At 42.4% G+C, this 15,128-nt stretch overlaps 1 protein-coding gene across 2 annotated transcripts in view; it reads left to right on the forward strand.

The window, feature by feature from the left end:
* The window catches only part of ADAM12 (ADAM metallopeptidase domain 12), a 191,498-nt gene that overhangs the window by 157,794 nt on the left and 18,576 nt on the right, over positions 1 to 15,128 (forward strand). Inside the window, exons 14-16 of one of the 2 annotated variants that reach the window (XM_079977124.1) lie at positions 252 to 447; positions 10,652 to 10,760; positions 10,863 to 11,061. In XM_079977124.1, coding sequence (XP_079833250.1) covers positions 252 to 447; positions 10,652 to 10,760; positions 10,863 to 11,061 — 504 coding nt within the window. Of the gene's footprint in view, positions 1 to 251; positions 448 to 10,651; positions 11,062 to 15,128 lie in introns of both variants that reach the window. The other variant, XM_079977123.1, reaches the window with a different exon arrangement.

Consider the following 15,128-nt stretch of genomic DNA (forward strand, 5'->3'; position numbering starts at 1 on the left):
CTGTGTGCGCAGAGTGTCAGAGCCTTGTGCTTGCATTTTAGTAAGGAATGAAGGAGGCCCTTTAGAAGTGTGCCGTAAACCGCTGTGCAGTATATCAAAGAGATGCATATAAATGCTGTGGTGCCTTTATGCTGTGCTTAATGGCCACTTGGTGCAGAGTCTGGGAGGGGAAGCATTAGTCCATAGCATAAATTTCACTGTGCAGTAACTTTTATTGATTGGAATTACAGCCAAATCTTTTCCTCCTGCAGCTGAAGCCAGCAGGGGTCTTATGCAGGCACTCCAGTAATTCCTGTGACCTTCCTGAATTCTGCACTGGAGGCAGCCCTCTCTGCCCAGCCAATGTTTACTTACATGACGGGCACCCCTGCCACAGGGTAGATGGGTATTGCTATAATGGCATGTGCCAGACACATGAGCAGCAATGCATCACACTCTGGGGACTAGGTGAGTTCCAATTCCTGTTCGCTGTTTCTTTCTCTAGGTATTTATCCACAGAAACAAATTGCTTGTGATATTTGGAGGAGGCAGAGACTTTGAAGCCACGTGTGATTCTGGGTCCGTAAATTCTGCATTTCCCATCTTTGACAGTTCATTTCTGCGGGATAGATGTTGCATGCCCAATCCCAATATATCAGGGTATGGGAAACCGCAGGCCTGGGGGCTGAATGTAGCCTTCCAGGCCCCTCTGTCTAGCCCTTGGATTTTCCCCAAGGCCACACACCTCACCGGACCTGCTCCATGCCCTACTTGAGTGCTTTATCCTTGTGGAAATACCTGACTGAACTGTAATAATGCCCTTTGCTTGCCTGAATGAAGGATGGAAGTATCTGTGTAGCTTTGCATAGTTGGGATGTGATCTACTGTACAAAACAAGAGTCACATTTGTTTCTCCACACACTTTCGCCTTTGGCCATACCCACCAAGCCCATGTGGGCCCCAAAATGGTCCCCACAAGGGAATGAGGCTCTTGGGGTGAAAAGGTTTCCCAACCTCTACAGTAGAGGGTCATTTTCCCTCTTGCATCCCTACAGTTGAAGGTGAGCTGAAAGAATGGAGAGAAGATACGTGATATCTGTATATTAACCTCTTCATATAATTGGGTGGTCTAATCATAGAATCATAGAATCATAGAGTTGGAAGATGGTTTGTAGAAACTAATCATTTCCTCAGTTCAGCTCCTAACTAGCCTCGGGTTCTCCAGAGTATCAGTTGCACATCATTAGCACCAGTCCCACAAATTATTTTGGGATTGTGCTGCTGGAGAAATGCTGGGATTGTAGCCATACTCCCCAGGTTAGAATTCTACATGTGCTTAAATACAGCATAAGGTTTTACGGTCTTCTTCCAAAGGTACGATCATTAGCTTTCTTTGAAGCTATGACTGCTGGGCACATTTGAATCCTTTTAGAAACAGAGCTTGCCTTGCCCTGCCTCAGTTTACTTAACTGTAAAATGCAAATACTTGCCTACTTCTCAGAAGTAATTACTGTAATGTTTACTTTAGCACTTAGAGATTTCTGGGATGAAAGCCACTATGCAAGGGCATAGCATTAACTACGCAAACATAACTCATCGCTGTTGCCGGATTAAGAAAAAATTGTGCCACCGATTATATTTCCATCAGTAATGCAAATTGACTTGGACAGTCATCTGGTTTCAGCTGACATTGCATCATAGTCAAGGATGGAGGGGCATTGTTTTTGAAAACTGTATATCCACTTACTCAATACTTAATTTGCTAATCTCCCTGTGCACCCTATTCCTAACGTTTTATTCTTATTTTTTAATTTATTTTTTAATTTATTTTGCTTGTTTATTATGCATTTTAATTATGGATGTCTTACTGTTTCAATGAACTTGTTTTAGTGTGTATTTTAATTATGGGTGAGCTATATTTTTATAATTTGGTTTTACTAGTTGTTTTGCAGTTGGCTTTTACATGTTTGTGAACCCCCTTGGTCCATCTTCTCAAAATTAAAGGTGCCCTAAGAAATTCCTTTAGTAGTTAGTTAGTTAGTTAGTTAGTTAAAAGATTGTTAGGCTGCTGTTCAGGAGGCACTGCCTTCCCATGGTGATTCGCTTAGTATGCTGTGTTACTTTCCCCCCATTTCTAATACTTGTGCCCGCTTCTAATATTTGAGTGCATGTTACAGTTCCAACACCATCTTTGCAGCCCATGTTTGATCTCTCTTCAAAGGGAGTTCTTGGGGAGTGCAGCCCCATAATGTGTGCTTTAGACTACATATGAATGGATAATAATAACTCCTCATTTGGAAACATGATTCCATCATGTGTCTGATTAATTAAGGCAATTGATAAAAAGCACTTCTGGACACAATTGCTACCTAGATGTCAAGTATCTTTTCACTGGGCCCAGCACAGAAGACCAAGAGGTTTTCAACCTTTTTGAGTCCATGGCTCCCTTGACCAATTCCATTCTTTCTGTGGCACCCCTATGGGGCTCAGGAGCCCAGTTATGTCACCCCTTGCCTGCAGAGTTGCCAGCCTCTCGCCCTTTCTTGAAACCCTCCCTTGGGAAGTGTTCCTTCAGCCTCCTCTCCCCCGTCCTTAGGAGTCCTCTGGGCAGCCACTGCTGCTGCTGCTGGTCTCTGAGCTACTGCCCCAAAGAGAAGTGCCTCCTCACACTGCCCCACAGGGGCCTGGAAAGAGGATGCCTCCAGCCTTTGTGACCCAATAGAGATTGGCCAAAGGTGAAGCCAGCACCTTACCTTGGGAGGCAGCAGTGGCAGCAGTGGGTGCTGCTGGGCCTGGATGACAGAAATACTCCCCTTCAGCACTGGGCACTCAGCTCCCAAGCAGAAGAAATGCCAGTGCAGAGCCTGCTTCCCTGCCCAGCCCCCCACTTGTCCGTTCACTGGCTGAGCTCCCTCACCCACTTGCTTGCTTACTCCAAGGCTACCTCAGTTCTTGGCAACCAACAACCCCTGACGCCATTCGCCTGCGGAGCTTGTAGCCAGGGCTTCTGCAACAGCAGCTGTGCAAGCCTTTGGGAGGCAGAGATGTGAGAGGGCATCAGAGGAGGGAGGGGGGAAAGGACAGAGGTTAGTGTTGTCCACGGCACCCCTGACCATCATTCACAGCACCTCAGGGTGCCTCAGCACACTGGTTGAAAACCACTGTCTTATGCCATCTTGTCATTGTGAATTGACTTAGATACCAGAAAATTGCACTCTTAGTTAACTACCCAAGATTTTGAAGGTACATGACCCTGACCCCTCCACACCAAAGTACAAGCAGGAGCAAAAAGTGGATTACCAAGGTTAGACCAGGGGTCAGCAAACTTTTTCAGCAGGGGGCCAGTCCACTGTCCCTCAGACCTTGTGGGGGACCGGACTATTTAAATATAATAATGAACGAATTCCTATGCCCCACAAATAACCCAGAGATGCATATTAAATAAAAGCACATATTCTACTCATGTGAAAACATGCTGATTCCTGGACCGTCCGTGGGCCAGATTTAGAAGGCGATTGGGCTGGATCCGGCCCCCGGGCCTTAGTTTGCCTACCCATGGGTTAGACCATCAAGGTCTCCCAGGGGAAAAAATGCTACAAAAATATGTATCCCAACAAGGCATCATATAGGGCAGGGAATACTGATCTACCCGTTATGAAGAATTGTGTATTACTGAAATGTTGTTTAGAAAACTTGTCTTCAAGATAAGGCTATGTTCTGTGTTATACAGGAGAATTCGGTCCTGTTTAAATATTGCAGTATGTGCCTTCTTTTAATTAAAAATGAAACTTTTAAATACTTCATTTTTGTAAAGTCACATTGCTAAAGATGTCACCCTATTGATGGTGATATGATTGAAAGTTATGTAGAGAGTAATGCATTTGGATATTATCTGCAGCTTTTATTGGCATTTCAAGAGGCACTTAGATATGCAAATAAATCTTTTGGCAGAGAAAAGTTATTGATTTTCTGAGAGAAAGGAAACATTAACCTTTAAGAAACAGGGACTTTCTAGGCTGCCAAACAATTTCACCTTTCTTTGAAGTGCTTGGTGTGTGAATGGGTGTGCACATACTTTAAAAAGAGAGTAAGTTGTGATTATGAAGAAATGCCGGTGATAGTCACATTGATATAAATGATAGTGTTAACTGTCAGATAATGGATGTTTCAAGAGGGTGAGGCTTGGGAAGTGTTCTTTGGCCCTGTGGAACTTTCAACATGGGGCAACTTTCCACACGGTCATTGTTCTTCTGCAGGTACTACCTGAGAAAGCAGGAATTGTATATAAGAGCAGTAGGTTACTGGCATCCTTCCCAATCACTTTCTGTTTCCTAACAATTAAAAATAAATACTTCAATCAAATTGATTTCATTCTGCTGTTTTCTCTCCCCCCCCCACCCCCATTTGCATTACTTTAATTCTTAGTATGCAAACAATTAAAAAGGTAAAGGGACCCCTGACCATAAGGTCCAGTCGTGCCCAACTCTGGGGTTGCGGCGCTCATCTCGCTTTATTGGCCAAGGGAGCCAGCATACAGCTTCCGGGTCATGTGGCCAGCATGACTAAGCCACTTCTGGCGAACCAGAGCAGCGCACGGAAACTCCGTTTACCTTCCCGCCGGAGCGATACCTATTTATCTACTTGCACTTTGATGTTCTTTCGAACTGCTAGGTGGGCAGGAGCAGGGACCAAGCAACGGGAGCTCACCCAGTCACGGGGATTCGAACAGCTGACCTTCAGATCGGCAAGTCCTAGGCTCTGTGGTTTAACCCACAATGCCAATTAGGAGAGCTTAATAAAGGGTCATTCTACTTTCCCTCTCCCTCAGTTCAGTTGTCGGGCTGCAAATTTCATCCAGTTCTGCAGAAGATTAAAAAAAACAGAGACCTTCCTTTTTAGGACAAAAGAAAGAAAGATTTCCTTCATGAAGACCCCTGGATGAGTTTGCCTATAATTTTGCAGGGTTAATCCGCTCTGGAAGGGCTCCTTTGTAAATTCCATCTACTTCAGCCATCCTAGAGGCTACTAAGCTAATGGTTTAGATCATAGAAGCAAGTGAGGCCGTGTGAGAACTGTCTTTTTCTTCTGTAACTAAACAAATTTGTACTTCTGGAGCAGAGGGGACATATCCAAGTTGGTGCCATCTCCAGTATGTTTTTAACCTGGCATGATTTGAAGCAGGTGATTTAATTCTTGTAGAGAGGAAAAAGCAAAAGCTTTAGGCTAGAAAGGTTGACAGGACCTTAATTACTAGGGCGCCAAACTCTGATTGTCAATACCAAAGTAAGATAAACTCTGCTCACCCAGCCCAACGAGTTTAATATCGACTGCAAATCTTTCACAAATCATTTTGTCTTTGCCTCTTCAAGTAACAAAATAAAGAGAGACAAGGCTTTCTACTTCAGTTTATCTCCTGGAATTATGATAAATGGGTTCCCTCAAGAACCACAACATCATGGTTTGCTTCCTTAAGTGCCTTTAGAAGCTTTTGCTGTTTGTTTTTCTTTTAACTCCCCTAGTTCTGTCTGTTCTCTTTACTCTTACATGCATATACCTATACCTATAACAATAACAACAACATTAGCACACGATTATAAAAGTCTAATCAGAGGGGCTGCAGCAAAACTGGAAATAAACTATTGTTTTTCAATAATAACAATAACAATAATTTATTATTTGTACCCTGCGCATCTGACTGGGTTGCCTCAGCCACTCTGTGCAGCTTCTAGCAGAATATAACATATCACAGAGAAACATCCTACATTAAAAACTTCCCAATACAGGTGTTTACAATTCAGATGTTTTAATACAATTCAGATGTTTTAATAGCTTTTCCCAGTCGTTATCACCAAGCCAGTAAAGGGTTTCTCTATGTGCATGTGAGGTTTCTGTCAAAAGGATGGTTGCAGGCCCCCAAATCCTACCTTCCATCCTGCTAACACGCATGCCCACTTTTAGACTGCAAATTCAAGAGGGTCAGGATGGCTGTACTAAAAAGGGATAGTTTTTTGACATCATGGTCATTTAAACTGGAACAACTTTTTAAAGTGCCCGGGGGTGGGGGCAGGGGAACTGCATAGCTTTGCACAGTTTCTGTCATGCACATCAATACACTTGTTGGCTCTTGGTTAGCATATTTTGAATGGAATGAAAAATAGGTCCTTTCGCAGCCTTGGTAAAAGTTATCAAGAAAGCAGGACAGTACTATGCACACAGTTGATTTACTTCTGCATTCCTCCACCCAGGGACAGTTTTAATACAGTTATTGAATATGTTGATAAAAGCAATTCGCTGAAAACAAAGCTCTTGGCATTTTTAAGACAAGTCCTAGAACCATACGCATCCTTAGAATTTGTTTTCCGTCCTATTTATGGAATCGCTTACTACTTCTAGATGTCATAACAGCTACAAGCATAATGAATGGCACTGAAAAAGGATAATGCATTCATGCAGGACAGGTCTACAGACAGGCCTTAGCTGCAGCAGTGGTGAGCAAATGCTCAGTGAGTTACAATCACTTGGCAAAGGTTTCTGACTCTCAGTTGTTTAATAATAGCAACTACAAAATGATTCTTTTTTTAAAAAAAGACGAATCCCTGATCTGTGTAACAGAAGTAGATTCTGGGTATTTAGCATATGGTTCATGGGGGTGAAGTAGATAATAGACCATCAGCATCATTTCCCCCCCATCTACAGTAGCTCAGGTGGGTGGGCTTTAGGGTTCTAGTAAAAGGCCACCCAGTCCAACTACTGAAGCACAGCACTCCACCACACGAGTTCCCCCAGCGTGTTCTCTCCAAATACCCAAAAGTCATTCTAGAGTGATCTGTGCACTCATTTGAAGTAATAAATCAGGGCGGTACCTGTGCTTTGTAGGGGGTGTACCTAGTAAGGTAAAGGTACCCCTGACCATTAGGTCCAGTCGTGACCGACTCTGGGGTTGTGGCGCTCATTTCGCTTTATTGGCTGAGGGAGCCGGCGTACAGCTTCCGGGTCATGTGGCCAGCATGACTAAGCCGCTTCTGGCGAACCAGAGCAGCACACGGAAACGCCATTTACCTTCCCACCGGAGCGGTACCTATTTATCTACTTGCACTTTGAGTTGCTTTCGAACTGCTAGGTGGGCAGGAGCAGGGACCGAGCAACGGGAGCTCACCCCGTCGCGGGGATTTGAACCGCCGACCTTCTGATCGGCAAGTCCTAGGCTCTGTGGTTTAACCCACAGTGCCCCCCGTGTCCCTTTGGTGTACATAGAGGTGACCACAAATGTACCTCAAATGTTGGTTTGTGTTGCTGCTTTTATTTGTTAGTGTTACAATCTCAAAATTTCAATAAATAGATCCATTTTTTAAATGACATATGCGAGCGGTAAACAATAAGGAAGACTTTGTGCCCTGTGACATCTGGAGACATCTGTCTGTGCCCTGTTGGAAACAGAATACTGGACTAAGTGGACCTTTTGGCTTGATGCAGAAGGGCAGATCTCAAGTTAGCCACTGCATGAATGTATTCAGTTAGAGAGAGAGAGAGAGAGAGAGAGAGAGAGAGAGAGAGAGAGAGACCCATTTGTAAAATTTCTCCATTCACTGTTAAATTCCTTTATGTCATGGAGGTGAGAGAATGCTCTGGTTAAAGTGTGATTTTTAAGCCCGAAAGTGAAAAATCAGTCAGAAATATACTCACAGCCTTTCAGTTTAATTTTTCTCCTCGGCCTAGCTCATCAGAAGAATCCTACATGTGTGCATTCTACTCCAATGCATTTGCCTTTCATTGAGCAATCAGGAAAGGCACTTCAAGCATTCCAAAAATATTAAAATTAACTTTATACCCTTTCCTGCACATTTTATTCAGCATATCAATAAAGTTACAAGTATTGCTTGTGATTTAGGAACAAGAAAGACAGACATAGAGGGTGGGGTTGTTGTTGTTGTTGTTGGCCCTTCTTTAATTGATCCAGATGTGAGAAACTTCCTGATCTTTAAGGACAGCCAGTCTCAGAGAGAGATTTAATGATATTCACGGCCTTTTGATATCTTAGAAATTTCAAGCTTTAGTGTGACCCCTTAAATCTGCTCTGGGAGTTTCCCTAACTCTCTAGAGCAAATTTACGGAAGGTGCATAGGGAAATGAGGGGGGGGGGATAAGTTCCATTGCACATATTAAAACATATTGCACTAGTGGAACTTTGTGCTTGGATACCGCCCCTCATTGTGTCTTTCCAGACCATCAGTTTATAGCTCAACAAATACGTAGTTGTTCCTAATTTGATACATGGAAGCCAAATATTCTCTCAATGGCTTTCTTCCAATTCATTGATATCACATTCGGTCAGTACTCAGACAGAATGTAATCTGCAGTTGCCCCTTTTGGTTTCAACCACGGCAGTGCCTTGAAAGCTGTACCGAAACTTTTAACGTATAGCTTCCTCAGATTGCATATTGAGAAAAAGCATTTTCTGCTCCCTTGCATGTCCCATCTTTTCAGGCTGAGCACTGCTTATATTCTGTGCTGGAATACACAGTGTGCAATCTTTTTTGTAAAAAACGGGTAACGAGGTACACTTTGCTCTAAAAGTGCAAAAAGCTAAGGCTGCAGCAAAGCTACCCCTATTGGACTTGTAGGACTAGCTTGTAAAAACTAAAAAGCACTCTTCAAACTGATCTTGATAAGAAATATCCATTTATATGTCATTTATTCCTGACTATGCCATATATCCTGGTTTGCAACGAGAAGGTTATAGACAGAGATGTAGCTCTCCACCAGCTGCCTCTGCTAAAAGCCCATTAGTCCAGGCAAACATATGGAGTGAATGGTTCAAGAGTAAGAACGCTAGACTCCAAACAAGGGGCCCAGGTCTTTAAGGTATTCCACTCCTCAAGGAAGGGGCAGAGCCTAGGAAGAATGATCAAGCCTGGTTCCATAAAAGGCTTCAGTTCTGGCTTATACTTTTAATTGGAACATTTGTCATATAGAGCTTTCCATGGTGCTACAACTACTACCTCACTTTGTGCTCTGTGTGCTGCTCTTGTTAAGGACAGACCTTCTATAGTTTTCATATGCATGGCTTGTATTCAACATAGCACGAAGACCAAGGTTCCGTCAGTGCAAAGATAGTCCTTGTGCAATGGAACTTTTCCCCACTGCGGATGGGGTGGGGGGCACATGGGGGAGGGAGAGGAAGAATTCCCATGGCACGAGCAGCAATCCTTGCAGTAGCTTCTGCTAGTGCAACGGCTTAGCTAAATATGGCCCTGTTGAGTCCCAGTTCACAGCAAAGTGGTAAAGAGCAAGAGTGTATGTTTGCTTCCTCACTTTTCAGTAATGCATGAAATGGCATTTGAGTTATGAGCTTGAGAGATCAGTAGACCATTTAAATCTAGGTGGATTGCACTTTAACTTTTTTTAAATGTAACATTAAGCTAATCTTCAGTTAAAGATATTCTATTAGTCAGGCTACTGACTATGAAATGAAGGTAGCTAATTGCAATTTTAATATTAGGTTCTATAATTATTTTAAATCACATTTGGTTTCTCCACCCATTCCAGGTATAATACATAATTTAAATGTACTCTTTTAGGTGTAACCCACCTACAGAATTTATTTATTACATTTATTTCCTGCCTTCCCCCCCCCCCAAGGAAGTCAGTGCATTATACATGATTCTCTCATCTGCACATTTGATCCTTGCAACAACCCTGTGAGGTAGGTTAGGCTGGGAGATAGACTGTGGCCCACATTCACCTAGTGAATTTCATGACCAAGAGGGGAATTTGAACCTGGGCACCCCCAGTCCTGTCCAATGTCACTCTATTAATTATGGTTATGGGGGCCCAGTCTTAATAACTTCCCAAGCAATTACATGCTTTATTACAACTTAAACACTGAGTGTTTCTTTGTGTGTGTTTTGTTTGAGAGGTGGCTTATTTTGAGGCTGTCATAATATACATAGAGTCCAACCAGTCCTAAACATGTTCACTCAGAAATCTCATTGAGCTCAATGCTGCTTAATAGTTTGCACACTTAACATTGCAACCTAAATGCAACCCTATATGTATTTAGTCAGAAGAAAACCCCATTGTGGTCAGTAGATTTATTTCTGAGGATATGTTGTAGGACTGCAGCCTCAGGTATTTAAAACGTTATTCAAGGATATAGGATTGTCTCCCTAATGAAGTTAAATTCTCAAGTCATCATGAGTTGTCCAGGGACAGATTTGTAAATCAGGGGACTGTCCCCGGGAAACAGGGACATCTGGTAACCATACTTTAGAAGAGCTGTCACAAGCTCTGAGGTTCGTAAATCTTGGATGATGTATTTGTCACTGGTTCCTTTCGGCTGTGAGGTCTGGAAGGAGCTAGCAGCAGTTGAAGCATCCAGAAACATTTAAGCTGATGAAACTGTGTCGTGAATCTCTGCATCCAGGGCCAGCTGGGTGAGCCTTAAGCATTAGGCTCCCAATGGAACAAGACAACTATTTGAAGGAAGTTGTAGTCCACAGTGAAACTTGGGAATGCCTCCCACATGCCTCCAAACCCCCAGTCAATCTGGAACCCAGCGCAGCTTCAACAAAATCCATTCCCTTCGTTTCCTCCTCCACTCTCTTCTTCCGCTGTCCCCAACCAAAAGTGTTGCGTACTTTATAAGATTAAAATGGCTTTGCTTCTTTTGTAGGTGCTAAACCTGCCCCTGGGATATGCTTTGAGAGAGTCAATTCTGCCGGTGATCCTTATGGAAACTGTGGGAAGGATTCCAAAAGTTCTTTTGCCAAGTGTGAACCCAGGTATATGCTCTTGTCTTGCCTAATTGGAAAAGAGGTTGGAACTGTGCCAATGGTAGATGCTAACATCATTAAAATGATTAACACTATTTCTTTTCCCTTTAGAGATGCTAAGTGTGGGAAAATTCAGTGTCAAGGGGGAGCAAATCGACCTGTAATTGGTACCAATGCTGTCTCCATAGAAACAAACATCCCATTACAAGGAGGAGGCAAAATTCTATGCCGTGGAACCCACGTATACCTGGGCGATGACATGCCCGACCCTGGTCTTGTCCTTGCTGGAACAAAATGTGAAGATGGAAAAGTAAGGTTGAAAAATCTTATTCATGATAATCCAGTCTATGTGTCTAAAGGAAAACTCAGTCTTGGTCTTTAGAAATGAAAGTCATACTTTCTGCATTTTGTAGTAAAGGTTTGGCAGGCCAAATGGAGATGCTTATGCAAACAATTATGCTGTTTAAGTATACTCAAGAGTTTTTTTGAGAATGAATGGAATCAGTTTGTTGTTTAGCCAGAAGGCATGACTATCAATTTTTACATAAAAGTGCTGAAAAAGGAATTTATTGTGCCAGTGAAAGTCATTCTGTCTGTATTTTAACATGCTGCAGCCAGCTATTGACAAATTATTTCTGAATAGAATTGAATGAACAAAGAGTGAGTGATGGTGGCTAAATGTAGAGCTGCATATCTGCTTGATTATCAGTTCATCACTGAATGTGATTTACAGAATTTCCTGTATCCAGAAGAATCAGCTGTGCTGACGAGAGAGTTCAAGTTATTCACTTATAATATTTACATACAATTTAATATGGAAAATCTCTGACCAGTTTAATTTTCATTAAAGTCCATTTAAAATATCAGTATCACAGCATTATAACCAAAAGAACAAAGAAATGTAAATTAGAAACAGTGCATCCATCAATAAAACATTCAGTGAAACATTAATAAAACAATAAAAAGATCAGTGTGGTGGACCATATGAGCCAAGAAAAGCCTGCATAAATGAATGGGTCTACAGGAGGCATTTGTAACTTGCCACTGTGACCTGCTGAACAAACATAAAATTCACATTAATTGCTCCATCTACTTTTGCTTCTAGCCTCACCCACCACGGCTTATAGCCCTCAGAAGGTTGGCCAGAACAGAATACTGCCCTAGGGCTAAAAAGGATTCCCCACAAAGATGTTAAATAGCACTGTGGACAAGGTGATGCCTTGTGAAAATTGGCAGTTCAGTTGCTAGGAGGCCAAAACAGTCACCCAGGGCTATTCACTAGCACTGGCCTTATAAATAAGAGTGGTGCCACCATAAAGCAGTACCCCTAACTCATGCATGCAGTTTAAGAGGATACGATTGTCAGTGGTATTAAAGGCTGCTGTGAGATCAAGCAGAGGCAACAGGGTTGCACTCCCCCATCCCTCTCCTGTAAAAAAAGTCATCAATCAGAGCGACCAAGCCAAGTCTGTCTCAAAACTAGAACCCAGATTGAAGTGGGTTGAGATAATTAGTTAGAATAGTGTGTCTCTCTACACATAAAGACTCCTGCCAACCTAGCAGTTCGAAAGCACGTCAAAGTGCAAGTAGATAAATAGGTACCGCTCCAGCAGGAAGGTAAACGGCATTTCCGTGCGCTGCTCTGGTTCGCCAGAAGCGGCTTAGTCATGCTGGCCACATGACCCGGAAGCTGTACGCCGGCTCCCTCAGCGAATAAAGCGAGATGAGCGCCGCAACCCCAGAGTTGGTCACGACTGGACTTAATGGTCAGGGGATCCCTTTTCCTTTTATACACATAAAGATAACTCATAGACAACTTATACCCATCTGGGCTTAAACGGATTCAGTAATTGCAGATCAGAGGACACACATTCCAAAAGGTATTGCACTATACAACCATTTCTCCCAGAGTTTAATTGTGGACTGTTGAATTTATTTAAGAAATTGGGGAGGGGGTATGACAAGTGCCAACGACTGCTGGACAGATCACCAATTAATATGTTCCACAATAGCTATCAAGATTATACCTCAACATAAGCTTCAAGGAAGGAAACCAAGGCACAAAATGAACACTCAAGTCCTTCAAAATCCTATTAAGCGGGATTGTTTCCAAACGCCTCTTAAGGACCATCTGCTCTTGGAGTTCCCTGATAACATCGAGGAAAGCTGGACCCAAGCTAAAGACATCCCTTATTGTAGCCTGTGAACAAACTATTGGATACCAAACCAAGAAACAGCAGGACTGGTTTGATGAGAATGATAGTGAGATTGAACGCATTATTAAAAAGGAAGATCCTTCAGATCTGGCAGAGATATAGAAACTGCGCCACTAAGAAAAAAACCTTTGCCAACGCTAAGGTTCAAAGAAGAACAAGAGAACTAAAGAACACCTGGTGGTTAAAAGAAGCTCAAGAGATCGAGCACTTAGATAACACTCATGATGCACAGCATTTCTTTAAAGCCACAAAGACCATCTATGCGCCAATAAATCATGGCATGTGCCCCCTACGCTCAACAGACAGTACCACACCTCTAAAAGATAAAGAACAGATATATCGAACAGATGGAATGCTCTTTAATCTGAATAGGCTGAAAGCAAAAAGGTTACCATAACTTCTGTCATAGAGCTTCAGTATGCTGATGACAACGTAGTGTGTGCACGCTCAGAGGATGACTTCCAAACCACCTTAAATATCTTCACAGAAGCTTACAAAAACATCCAAAAACCCAAAGTGCTGCACCAACAAGCACAAAATAACCCCTCTGCAGTGCCACAAATCCAACTCAATGGTGTAACAGAGAGTGTCAATCACTTCTCCTACCTGGATAGTTATCTTTCCACAAGCGCCAACATTGATGCTGAAATCCAGATGCTGAGCTCTGTGAGTGCAGCTTTCTCCCGATTGAAGTCCAGAGTGTTTGAGGACTGGGGCATTCACAGGAAAACCAAAATGCTTGTTTACAAAGCTATTGTACTACTAGCCTTACTGTATGCTCATGAAACATGGGCCACTTATAAACACCACCTCCAACTCCTCGAAAGATTCTATCAATGCTGTCTCTGAAAAACGTTACATATCACTTGGGAAGACAGGTGAACTAATGCCAGTGTGCTGGAAGAAGCAGAAATCACCAGTGTCGAAGCAATGATTCATCAACATCAATTTTGTTGGACTGGTCATGTTGTTCGGATGCCTGATTATCGTCTTCTAAAGCAACTACTCTATTCCGAACTTACAAATGGAAAGCATAATGCTGACGGTCGACAAAAGAGGTTTAAAGACTCTCTCAAGGCAAATCTTTAAAAAGTAGTATAAACACCGACAACTTGGAAACACTGGCCTATGAGTGCTCCAGTTGGAGAACAGCCTTTACCAAAGGTGTTGTGGACGTTGAAGACGCTCGAACTCAGGACAAAAGGGAGAAGCGTACTAAGAGGAAGGCACATCTGGCAAACCCTCACCTTGATCAACTTCCGCCCAGAAACTTATGTCCCCACTGTGGAAGGATGTGTGGATCCAGAATTGGCCTCCACAGTCACTTACGGACTCACTGTTAAGACTATGTTCATGGAAGACAATCTTACTTGGCTACAAGTGATCGCCAAAGAAGAAGCTTTTTTTGCAAAAATTAATTCACATGCTGCTGTATTTCCTGAAGCTCATGGTGTTTCCTATTGGCTTACAGAAAATACCTTGGCCTGACAAATAATAACCATTATACGTAGTGGCTTTTGACTGATACTTCCATCTGCTTGTTCATTAGCTATTTGTTTTGGCGTGCTTCAAATCTGGGGACGTTGCCAAGATGAACAGCAGCGTCTGCAAGACAAAGGCAAAGCCTTTCAGTTCTAAGGGAATAAGAAGCATATTGCTTAATGTATCTGTGCACAGATTTTGCCAGGATTTCTATGTACAGTGGTAATCCTAGAAAATAAAATTATGAAAAGACATGGGAAACTACAGCTAAGAATTTGAAACAAGCAGTGTTGAAGGAGACTTCTGTGTTATTGGCAGATTGCAATTCAAGTGAAGACATTTGGGTATATTTTGTCAAAGCCTCAAAACTTATTATTGCTTCTGAGGTTTCAGTAGTTCCCATTGTAGTTAATTCCCACTGACAGCAAACTTTAAACATAATGTGATTATGAGTTGAGTTTTATGTTCCAGGTTGCTCCAATACAATGAGAATTGTACAGGAGCAGAACTCTACTCCTTTTGACAAAAACAAAAGAAGTGCAGCAAAGCATTATAAGAAAGATTTATGGTTATAAAACTATATTTAAAACATTTGTTCAAAGAGACTGCTAGAGAGGAGTCCTGTGGTACGAAATCAGTATTTGTGGAGACTGTCATAAGCTAGAAAGACCAATGAATT

This window comes from Podarcis cretensis (genome assembly GCF_951804945.1).
Source record: "Podarcis cretensis genome assembly, chromosome: 5".
NCBI lineage: Eukaryota > Metazoa > Chordata > Lepidosauria > Squamata > Lacertidae > Podarcis > Podarcis cretensis.